Raw genomic sequence first — 12,467 nt, forward strand, 5'->3', positions numbered from 1 at the left:
CCACATCCGCTCCTTGGCGGGCCCCGCCGCCGCGTTCTCGGCCGCGCCGGGAGAGTGCGACGAAAAGTTCTGTGAGAAGGCTTTTCTTGGAAGACGGGACGGATTTCGCTTTGGGGTCTAAGCCCGTGTGCGGAGGGGGCTGCCAGACTCCTCACTCCCTTCCCTCCCGCCCCGTCAAACAATGTAGATGTAGGTTTTTCCACCATTTAAGCACTGCGCTGGCTTGGGAAGGATTTAACCCTCCTCCACTTCCGTTAATTCCCGAGCTGTCGTTCCCGCATCGAGGGTCCGCAGAGATAACGGCGGCTTGGGCGGGGGAGTGCGGGTCTCGGCGGTGCCGGGCCGGGCTGCGGGGCAGGGCCGAGGAGGGGATGCAGGGCCCGGGCTGCGGGGCAGGGCCGAGGAGGGGATGCAGGCAGGGCTCGGCCTCCGGCAGCCTTTGGTCATTCAGCACAGTGACTTTTGTGCCAAGACAAAAGTGTTGGTGCAGAAATGACTGAAAGTTAATGTTTAGGCTGTTTTGGAAGGAGAGTGCGCCTACTCGAGTGTTTTGTGAAGTAATAAACTTTGTTGCTAAGCTATAAAATAGGTTTTATTATTGGCCATTGTCACTTTATCTGGGTAGCCAGTACGAGTGAAACTTGGGCTGTGTACTGGTGCCTGGCACTTATGTTGTGAAGGGTCTGTCAGCATTTCCATTATTAAACTTAGGTTTTGAAGGATTTATAACTTGGCTGCAGAAGTTTACTCCAGGCTGAACCTTGGCATGTACTCGTTCAGCCTAGGAGTTAATTTATTTTCCAAATACTCGCAAAATCATTCTGGCCGTTGCATTGCAAGACTGAAAAGAAAATAGAAAGGGGTGGGGTTGAGTTGCTTCTGTAGTTTTGCTGGCTGCTGACTTGCAGACCTTTACTAACATACTGAAATCCAGCGAGGAATAAGGTATACGTATAATTTTCTCTCAAGTTATGCAAATCTCACAGTTCCATTGTGCACAAATGTGAACTGGTACACGTTCAGCTAACACTGGGTACTGTGTCTTGTTAAATACAGTAACTGCAGTTAAATAGCCATCATGTTTGAAATGCACTTAACGTGTGTAACGTTCATACAGCTTGTACTTTTAAGCTTAACGTTATCTTGCTTGTGTATGTTACCCTTCATCTGCAATGCGTATTTAGATGGATCACTGTTCCTTGTGCCAGTTGGTGGTTCCCGAAACACAAACTTGAAGCTCAGCTGAAGCCAGAGTATAATTTGCTTCGTTATGGACTTTTAAAATAAAATTTTCCTTCTTTTCAGTCATGTCACAGAAATATTCTGCTTAACAGATAAGGTCTTTAAGTTTCTGTAATTCTCCCCATTTCTTGAGAATTAAAATACCTCCAATTCAATTAATTTGCAATTTGTGTATTTTATTGAAATACAAGCTGATTAGTTTCCAATGTAATATATGAAACTTCTCATGTGTTTGCACACAGATGTAGTGAAACAGAATTGTCAGTCTCCATAGGAGTAGGTAAATGGGGCCTCATGGATGGTGCAATACCTTGTGTAGAGAGGTGTGGCAAGAGCTGATACATGCATCTTATTATAGGTGTCCATGTTGTTCTGGTGTATCTATAAAATAAATTAATCGATAAATATATCTTTAAAAATTCAATATTGCTTTAATCCAGTTTCCAGAGGTGCTTTTTCTGTAGATGTGTATTTACTACTGGCCAAGAAGTTTATGCACTTAGGACTGGTAACTCTGGTGAATGGTTTTGTGAGTCACCTCTGAATGACTGGTTGAACAGTCAGCTGCAGCTTTGCTTTGGACAGCTAAAGCATGGGCAGACTCTTTATAAGCTCCTGATACCCTTAACGTGCAGTTTGTGTGTGGGTTAGGAAATTTTGTGGTCAGTCTTGTTGTATAGGCTTTTTTAAAGTGTTTGAGTTCAGGAGACCTCCTCCATTGGAACTTCCTGCAGTCAGCTGGCATTTTTTTGTTGCTTTTCTCTTTGTGTAATCACTTAACCCCGTGCAGAGGGTGTATGTGTGGGTGTCTGCACCCTCACACCCCCATTACAAAACGAGAATGGGAAGCTAACCCCACCAGTAGGAAGTAGGTGCGTTGGTAGTGGGTGAGTGCAGGCCAGTAACCAACCACGCCATACGCCGTGTGGGCCCTGCTGACTGTGAGCATGTTTTTTTCTTAACTCTGCACCAAGGAATAAGATCTTCAGTTTTCAAAGTAAAACTAAAGGCACTAAGCGCATGCTTATGGTTAATATTTCTTGACTTAACACAAGGGCTTTTGTAATGCTGTTTAACCAACCTACTTTGAGGCTCTCATGAACAGTAACAACTAGAAAGTAAGCAGAACTTTAGAATTAATAACTTGTGAATTTCTTCTGAAAGATTAATTTAAAATGAAATGTCTTCTGACAGCTGCATTTCTGGTGACATACAAGAATCTTAATAGGAATATTTTCACTCCTGGCAGGCTAGCACTGATGCAGGGACAGCAGGTGCCCTGACCCCTCAGCATGTCCGAGCTCATTCCTCTCCAGCATCACTGCAGCTGGGAGCTGTTTCTCCAGGGACACTTACACCCTCTGGAGTAGTGACTGGACCTGGAGCTCCATCCTCTCAGCATCTCCGCCAGTCTTCATTTGAGATCCCTGATGATGTACCTTTGCCACCAGGCTGGGAGATGGCTAAGACACCGTCGGGACAGAGATACTTTCTGAAGTAAGTAAAGCATGTTTTTAATTAGCTGTATGTCTGTTGGGTTTTTTTTGATTGGTTGTTGTCTTTTGTTGTTGCTGGGTTTAAGTGTTTGAATTTTAGTATATTTCAGTATGTTTAAAAAACTTTTTTGTAAAAACGATTTTAAGTACAAGATTCTACTACTTAAGTATTTCTCCCACCCTGCTGTTTCTGAATACTGCATAGTACTCTGAATCTTATCTAAATGTTAGCTGAATAGCATTATCCGTTATATTGTATACTAAAAATCAGTGAAATGTGCATAGTGATTTTTTAAACTCTGACTTCTGGTATTGTGGAATCTTGCCAGAGTACTCATGCAGGTCAAAATGCATTTTATCTCATTTTTATGATACAGATGTAAAAATACAGAGCAACTTTAGAAACTATAGTAGTGAGAATATATCAGGATTTTTATTTTCTTGAATAAGGACTATTGTAGAAGTATGCAATCAAAACATTTTTGCCTATTCTCTGCTTATGAGGAAATTAATATAGGCATTTGATTGCAGTATTTGGGTCTGTGGCTCTTAACTCATCTACATTCACTGCAGTGAAAGGGAAATTGCAGAACCTCTAATGTTGTTTCTTGTTCCTTCGGCTGTAGGTTTTTCACACAGTGAATTTAGTATCACCATTTCTATAACTGAAGAGGAGTCACACATGCCAGCCATCTGACATCTCTTCCATCAGGAGCATTTTCTTTTATGCTGCATAGTTTTCTGAAACAATAGGAGCCTGTCCTTCTTTCTGAAAGTGTGCCCACCAAGACTCGTAATTGGTCCTCAAATATTTTTACTATATTTTGAACATTATAGTTATCTGCAAGTCTCTAAGTAACCCATTATGTGTCATTTTCAGGGCCCAGAGAGGGCAGGGGCAACACTGTGTTATTTATGTAAAACTTGTTTCAGCCAAGAAAAACATGTTGGTTTTTTTTTAGCAAGAAAAGTATGCCTACTTTTCTTGCTAAAACGTTTGTCATTAATATGTGCATTTGATTGAAGTAGTTGAGTTTGTAGCTTCAAAAACAAATTTAGAACTTGTAGAGCTTCTTAAAACTGATTCTTGTTCCTACAGCAATGGGGTTACCATACAGAGAAATCAGGATCACTATTTTTTAACCAGAAAGAGTTTACAGCAATTGTCTGATGTTATTTAAACCCAAAGGTTACTTTTTGAAAACAATTGTTCTGTATTAGAAATACAGAAACGGGCATTAGCTATAGATCTTGAAGATGTGGTGGTTTTTTGGTGAAGTGTAACAAACAGCATATTCTAGAATGTGAAGACTTCATTGGGCACCAAGAGAACTTTTTTAATCTGTGTAAGTTTATGCCATTTGAGAACTGTAGCTCATTGGACCTTGAAGAAGGCACAGCCAGAGTTTTGAAATGAAAAGCAAACTTTGTTTTGACTGTGATAGAGAGAGCTCTTAACAAACAGCTTATAAAGCATGAAAAACATATTTAATTTTCAAGGTTTACTGTTACAAGTGTTTGTTTTTTATAGCGCTGTCAATTTTAAAGAAGGCAGGGTTGAAGAGATACAAAATGTCTTCATACTCTTTTAATTGAAATTTTTAAATTATGCTTATTCAGGTGAAATGAGAGTGTTAAGATTTGTTCTTGGAAAGCTTTTCTGCACAAAAAATCTTTTTACTTTTTTTCTACAAGTTTTCATGTCCTTTCTTGGTGTCCTGGTATCCATTTCAAAGGGTCAGGTTTCAGCAAGAACAATAAAGAGCCTGAGACTGGAAAGTACACACAAGTCTGGCAAACTCATCTGCATGAGCAAGATCGTTTGTTCTCAAGCAGACATCCAAAGTAAATGATTGAAAGAGCTGCTAGCTGTGAAGGATGAGTCTTGAAGGGGAAAGGAGTGGAAAGAAACCAGGTTGTTAGGAAAAAAAATAAAGGCTGTACTTTTTGAACCTCTCCCTGCTGGGTCACATGCTGACCTTGGGAGATTTTAAACAGCTTAATGGGCTGTTTTCTTTTGGCTTTCCTTGCGTAAGGCCGTGGTATGGGAGAGTCTAATGAGGACAGTTCTGAAAGCTCTGTTCACACTTGATGAACATTTGTTGTTCCTAAAATGTGGTCTAACACTACCTACAGGTGAGATCCACCAATTTAATTGGAGTTGATGAAGATTTTTAAAAAAACATTTCAAGTACTAGCGAAGTGTTTCTTTCATACGCTTAAGAAATCCAAATAAATCTAAGAATTGTAGCAAGTTGTTGATAAACTGCTTGCAAGAACTATTTCCTTTAGGAAAAATAATTACAAGACTTGTTTGCAGGACAATTGGTTGACTTTTCCTCACACTGCAAAATGAGAAGAGGTTTTACACAATTTTGGAAGCTTTTTTCAGTGTGGAGTGCTAAGTTCCATCTTATACCTACCAGCCCTTTATAAGTCTCATCTTGTCTAGTTATACCTTAAACGTTTGCTTGAAGCATACTAAGATTTCTGATGCTAAATACATTTAATGTAGTTCCTTCTACCATATACATTAATTTTTTTTGTTGGATTGGCTGCATTGCCTTTTTTTTCCATTTGCTCTGTTCTGTAGCTGCTCCATGAGCAGTCTGGTAATCAGGCTTCAGAAAGATCTTTGCAAAATAGGTAACAGTATCAGATTTTTTTCCAGATGTTGGTAAGTCTTATGGCTATAGTTATCATAGTATACTGCAGTGCAAACAGAATCATATGAAATTGAGTACTGTACTTAATACAGGCTGGAATATAGTCATTTCCACAAATCAAAGGGTCAGGCACTGCAAGGGTAGTAGTTTGTGCAAAAAAATGAAAATAGTGTGTGTGGGAGAGAGAATACTTGTCTTTCTATATAGATACATGAGCAAGTGTTATTTGTCCAGATATTTTATATACACACCACATAGGTATCCATACATATTAGAGGAGGGTGAGAGTGGTAGTGTAGAGTCTGAGCCAGAACTACTTCTGTAAAGCAGTCTGTCATCTAGATAAACAGACCCCTTTATATATGAATGCCCAGCATATATGATCTGCCAGAAATCCATTCATTAATGTTAATCTCAATTATGAGTAGGACTCCTAAGTGTAGTTTTCCATTAGTGAAAACACAGATAATTTTGGCCAATGAGTTGAGGCAAGCTTACTGTACAGCTGGTAAAACTAATACTATTTTTTAATTGAAACTGGTTCTTAAATAGAACTCCTAAGCTAAGACTTGCCCGGTTGGTAAGTGGTCATGTCTGAGTCATCTCAGCCCTGCAGTGCTGTACTCCAGAGCCTGGGCGTCAGCGCGCAGTGAAAAGGACTCGGTTTGTGTGGAGATGTCAACTGCATCACTTTTTAACCGCTTCCTGTTAGCCAGCTGCTGGTTGACATTTCAGTGAACTATGGAGAAAGATAGTGGATTGCTCTCTAGGCAAAAGATAATATTCCATGGGAATAGCAGACAACAACTTGCAGAAAGAAAATGTACCTTTTACTCAATTTTAGAATTACTCTTACGTTGTTTTAACTTAGTGTTATGCTTTTAATTCTTACAAAGCTTGTGTAGTACCTCTTCTCATCTTGTCGTGTGAGGAGAAGTTAACTGATGGTCCTGCAAACAAGTCTTGTAATTCTTTTTCCTAGAGGAAGTAGTTCTTGCAAGCAGTTTATCAACAACTTCCTATTTTTTTCTGTGAAGTGTTGAATGACTTCCTGAAGGAGGCCAAGGTGGTTTTCATTAGTGTCTGTGGGTACGTTTGAGGTATTTACCCATCTGGAAGAAGCCTTAAAAACTGATTGTTGTTATACATTTCTTATGTACTTTATCTGGAGGTACGGCTTTGGATGTTAAGAAACTGTTCTAAGATAGCAGGGAAGTTTGTTGCTGTGATTTCTTCTTTTTTTTTTTTTTTTCTTGTGTCACACATGAAAAATATCCAGCAATGCTGCTTAATTTCACATCCTGCTTTTACCTCTGACCGAAGCCACCCACGACACCAATATCACCTGTTTCCATCATCCTCTTCTGCCAATCCTGCCAAAGCAATCTTAATTTTTCAGGGCAGATGATATTTATTGGAAAAAACTGTTCCCACAGTTGCATATTTTACTGAATAACTTACTTTACTGAGGAAATGCATATTCAGAATCATCAGTTAATGTGAGTTCTTGTGTTTCTAGTTCAGGCTAGTTTGTCATTAAAAGAGCTATGTTGTTGAAACCTAAAAAGTGCTGCCACTGCTTTTGAACGGTGTGTCCACCTTTTCATGCTTTTTATACTGTAAAATAGTCACAGATTTTTTTGTTTGCTAATTTTTGTATGTGATATGTCAAATTAATTTCATTTTTATCTTGATAATTTCTGAGTTTTTATTGAAGTACTCATAAAATTGTTGATCTAACAAAAGACCCCATACAGTTTATGCAGGGGAAAATGGGCACTGTCGGTTTCAGAACATAGTTGGAGGAAAGAGATCTTAGTTAAAATGCTTTTAAAGTAAAACTTGATGTTGTATGTTTTTGGCAACTTAAAATTTCTTGTCTTGGAAGACAGTCATAGTACTACTTAAGTGTATATATTTTTTTCTACCTCTTACTGGGAAAGACTGATACAAACTTTTGAATTTGCAGTTGCACTGAGGATTTCCATATCTTTAAAAGGAAGGAGGAACAGTAAGGGCAAACCTGCCTTATTTGTGTAAGACTGAGTTGGGAGGAGGATGAAAGTGCATCTTCAGCCCTCTGAACTCGGAGAACTTGCAGCCAGCTTAGTGGGTGGGCATCAGTGAAAGCAGTGGGAGAGGGTGCATTTCACAGGGTGCTTTACTTGTATTTAGTTTTGCTTTGCTTAAGAAAAATTGCAAATAATGATATCTATTAATTCAATGCACTTCCATAAAAGGTAATTTTAGAAGACTATTCCAAAAATAGTTTAATAGATGTGATTTCAGGTAAACAAAAAATATACCCTGTGGGTTTGGTAACGTATTTTCCTTTTTTCTATATGTATATTGGCATTTATTTAGAAGAAAATAAAACTGGCAAGGATTTAGGATCTGTGGCAGTTAGTTGTAAGTAGGTAATTAAATTATCACTAGGATTTTCTCTTTTATTGCTTTTTTTTTTTTCAAAGAAAAAAAAGCTTCTGACCTGTAATTTCCTTCCACAGGTTTTGCCCTTCAGTGTATCTCATAAAAATAATCTTCGTGCTTTATAGTGTCTGATTTGGTGGCTATTAAAATCTTTCCACAAACTCTTAAAAAGCACTGATTTAAACCTCTACTGAGAGCTTCAAATACCTTGCCATGTGTGAATGTGGATATAACTTGACCTAATGGGAGCTGTCCCTGCCCATGCAGGGGGGCTGGGACTAGATCTTTAAGGTCCCTTCCAACTCAAACCATTCTGTGATTCCCTGAACTCTTACAGATCTAAGTAGGCTCTGACTATACATGCAGTGGAGAGAAAAAGTAACACCATACTTGAAAAAATGATTGTGTTAATGCAGTGTTCAATAAACAGGAAGAATACCGTTGTTTCAAGTAGCAGATGTATGAAACTAAACCTTTCCACTTTGCGTATTGAAATGGTCAAAATTACTCCTGATTTAGCTGTTGAGAACATTGGTGTTGTTTTGGTTGATGTGCTTTAAAGGCCTAATATTGTCCTATAGCGAAGCTTTCCTATCTCCTGAATCAAATTTGAAATATTTTTTCTTACCATGCTTTGAAAACTTTACATTATGATGAAAGCTTTAATTGAGACTGAGACCTTTATTTACTAGTCTTTTACAATAATAAATTTTAGAGTCTTTCTGCTCAGTAATAAGAAGAGACTTCTGATACAAGTTTAATCAGAAATTAATGTTTAAGAATGATGCTTCTGCAATTCTGCTTATTAGAGATTTTCTCAGATTATATATGGTTAAAAGTAGTAGCATCAAGCTCTGTGGGAGCAATTACACCGCTGTGAAACTGCTTCTGTTTTCTCAGTTCTTGACCTCTTCTAAAGACAAACAAGAATTTGATATAAATCAAGATGAGCGTCTTCTGGATTCTTATCCTTTTACCTTCTCTCTGTGTTGAAGATGGCAAGGAATTATAGTTGCATTTTTTTAGTAGTTGTCTGGTATGTAGCATAGGGTAGTCTGTAAGCCATCAGTCACATTATGGAAATTCCTACTTGATAGAAAGCAGTGAAATAGTAAGGGTATGTTAATTTGAAAGTTCCCATGAAACTTAAGATGGGCACTACTCCACCAGTTTTTGCAAAAAATATTTCTAATGGATAAATGCTATTGAACTGATCAGTGGCATATGTGGGTAAAATAATATTTTATATTTCCTCTTTTGAAAGTGAAAAAATTCAATAGCTTTAAAATTTGAAATACAAAACCGCCATTTATATTTTACTCCGTTTCCCTCTGTAATTGTGGCATAACAGCTGCAAATTTTTAAAGCTTGATACAGCAAGCAAATTGGATTTTTCCTTCCAGTTTCCTTCCTACAGTAGATTTTCAGATAAAATATTTCAACATGGAAGTGCTGAAATATTTCACTACCTAAATTTAGTCACACATAAAATTAAAGCTATGGTTCCTAGTTTACTCCCAGATAAACCTTTTCACATATCAGATAGAAGCAGTTACTGGATGATGCGCAGGAGAGCCAGATATGTTAGTGAGGGCTGAGATACAAGATTAACTATTAAAACTAGTCTGATACTAACTACAAGCAGTTTCTGTCAGGCTCTTGGTTAAGACTAGACACCTCCCCCCACAGACAAGAAAAGAAGCAAAAAATGAGGTAAACAGCTATGGAGAGCTGGCAGCCAAAACTAGAGATGTTTCTCTTTTTATATGTGGCCAGACCACTGCATGTGTTTATCTTCATAGCTGGGAACAAATTCAGATGATGTAATTAGATTTAGTTTAATCTTTTGAAACTGATAGCTGCTCAGTTCTCCTATTAGGAGTGTCTTTGTATTTTTATACAGTCCAGCGTATTTGCATTTGTTGATTTTACAGTACAAACACACATATGTAGTAAAACTCATTAATGGTGGAGCTCACTTTCTTTCACTGTTTGTGTAAACTTTGTCCCCTTTTTTAAGGTGTGGGGGTTTTATTGTGGTTTTTTTCTCCTCAGGCTGCACACGATTGTGTAATCCCTATTATTTAAATGACTCAGTTTCCTTGTAAATACAATTTCACTTGTCTGAATGCAGGAAATGTACAGATTTCTGTGAGTAGCACTCACCTGCCAGGTGCCTCTAAGGACAGGGTCAGGATACCATGTAGTTGACTCAAGAGAAAGATGGAATTGTCTGTAAGGAAAATGTAACAGCCTTGGGGGTTAGCATAATGTGACACAAAATTCTTGGGGAGAAGGCTGCACTTTGGAATGTTAACAGATAGCAGGACATACTCTTTCTTACAAACAACTTGTTATGTGGAAGGCTGTGTCAGATAAACTGTAATTTTGTTAAACATTTAAATGGGTATCTAGACCATGAGGGAAATTTGTCTTTATTATTAAAATGGTACCTATTAGCTGTTTTTTGGCAAATAAAATTGGACTTTTATTTGGAGAACAGTTTTTGAAAGGTGTGACTAAGCTGTGTCACTATTTCATGGCCTCCTGAAGTGCTACTTGGAGTCTGTTTTCTGGGATTCACTCTGCCGGTATTTTATTTGGCTTTTGACTCAGTTACTTCAGGCTGTGTTTCAGGCAAGTATAGCTAAGTTTTCTAAATTGCTGGTTAAGTCAAGCTAATAATATAAAGCTGCCTTGTAAAGTAAGACTTTTACCAGTATACTGCCTGTCAGTCATGCCAGTTGCTAAGGAAACAAATCTGTCTTGAAAACCGTCTTGGACTTTGCTTTAGTTTCACTAACGTTGCTGTGTCATATTGATATTGAAAGACCAGATCCCTTTTGTTGAGTCTCTGACATGCTGTTTGGTGACTTAGATCAGTGTTAGTGGTGAAGTTTAGTTATTGATTATTGCATTGAGGCTGTGAACCCAGTTTTTTTTTTTTTTCTGCTGAGCTGTTTTACAGGAAAGTCAAGTAAAGGTCATTTACTGTAGCAAGTTTATCTTCAATGGGTTCTGGTTTATGGAGACCTTCACTGGAAGTCTGTCTGCACTATTTATGTTTATTTAAATAGTGTTACTGCCTTAAGGATGCCTTTCCCTTTCTGATTACCTGTTGTAACTGAAATGCTAGGTAAGCTTTTTGCCTTTTCTGGATATGTTGCAAAATTAGACATTTATGACGTAATAAAACATTATCTCTGCTGAGCTGTTTTACAGGAAAGTCAAGTAAAGGTCATTTACTGTAGCAAGTTTATCTTCAATGGGTTCTGGTTTATGGAGACCTTCACTGGAAGTCTGTCTGCACTATTTATGTTTATTTAAATAGTGTTACTGCCTTAAGGATGCCTTTCCCTTTCTGATTACCTGTTGTAACTGAAATGCTAGGTAAGCTTTTTGCCTTTTCTGGATATGTTGCAAAATTAGACATTTATGACGTAATAAAACATTATCTGAAAGCAGAAGAGCATAGATTGTATAGACAAAATGGAATTCTTTGGGTAAAGGGAAGAAAATGCAGCTCACAGATATATTTTCTCATAGGATCTTAATTTTCAATTTTTTTTTTCTTCTAAATTTGTCGTTCTTGTTTGGAGAGCTTTGTTGGCAAGGCTTCTGCCATTACTTACATACTCTCTTTAGAATGGTGAGAAATAGAGTAAAAGAGAAATTTCTATCTATCTTTTCATAACTATGCTTATAGTATAGTTAATAAGGTTTGGAGACCTAAATCTCCAATGCACACATAATTCAGTGGTGGTTTTTATTTATTTATTTACAAAACCTTTGTCATTGTCAAGCCATAAGCAACTTTGCACGAATTAAGGATATTAAATGACATTGACTTAAAAAGGTGTGATCTGATGTATTAAAAGCTGTTAGAAAGAAAAGGTGGAAGGACTTTGAAGGATGTTCCATGCATAACTTTATGGATAATTTTTGTATATGTTTGAGTTTGTAGGAAAAAATAATACTGCTTTAATTGTAGTTCAGGTGTCTGTTGACTTCTGTGCTGGGCTGTGGGTTAGGATGAATTATAGTTGTTTAACAATAAAAATTGTAAATACTTCCAGTCTTCAGTGAAAACATTTAATAGCATGTTCCGTGGTTACAGAGCTTTATACACATGAGCCTGACTAAGCTAAAACTGCCTGCATTCTAGTTTGTGTATGGATAGATTTTGAAAGCTTTTTGTTGTGCTGCTGTTGACGTAATTGTTTGTATGTTATCACTGGGACAGAACCATGGTTAATTTTCTTACCTTCTGTTCTTAAATACATGCACGCTTAAGTGTGTATGTCACTTAAACTCTTCTAGCCAGTGAGTTTAACATTTAGAATGAAGTAAACATTCTCTTTCATAACTGATCTTTCAAGTTTTCAGTTTTCACTGGAATCTTGTTCTGAAACTGTTCTAAAGCAGATCAGATGGAGATACTGAGACCAAATAATTACTAGGTAACAAGAGAACATGAACTTTCAGAGTTGTAGTATTAGGAGAACTTATAATTTGTATGTTTGTGTGTTTTTGTTTCTGTCTTTTATTGTAATGACTAATAACTAGAAAAATACTGGATGTTTCACAATATCCTGATAATTCAGTGGCTGGCTAGGCATAAGGAAGAGAAAAT

The 12,467-nt window shown here is 37.5% G+C and overlaps 1 protein-coding gene across 1 annotated transcript in view; it reads left to right on the forward strand.

Moving 5' to 3' along the window:
* Nucleotides 1–1,078: 1,078 nt before the first annotated feature.
* Nucleotides 1,079–12,467, forward strand: part of YAP1 (Yes-associated protein 1) — an 88,519-nt gene continuing 77,130 nt past the window's right edge. The window contains exons 1-2 of the mRNA XM_009999418.1: nt 1,079–1,102; nt 2,471–2,739. Of these exons, the coding sequence (XP_009997720.1) occupies nt 1,079–1,102; nt 2,471–2,739 (293 nt within the window). The remainder of the gene's footprint in view (nt 1,103–2,470; nt 2,740–12,467) is intronic.

Source organism: Chaetura pelagica, unplaced genomic scaffold (genome assembly GCF_000747805.2).
Source record: "Chaetura pelagica isolate M959 unplaced genomic scaffold, ChaPel_1.0 scaffold85, whole genome shotgun sequence".
Classification (NCBI taxonomy): Eukaryota; Metazoa; Chordata; class Aves; order Apodiformes; family Apodidae; genus Chaetura; species Chaetura pelagica.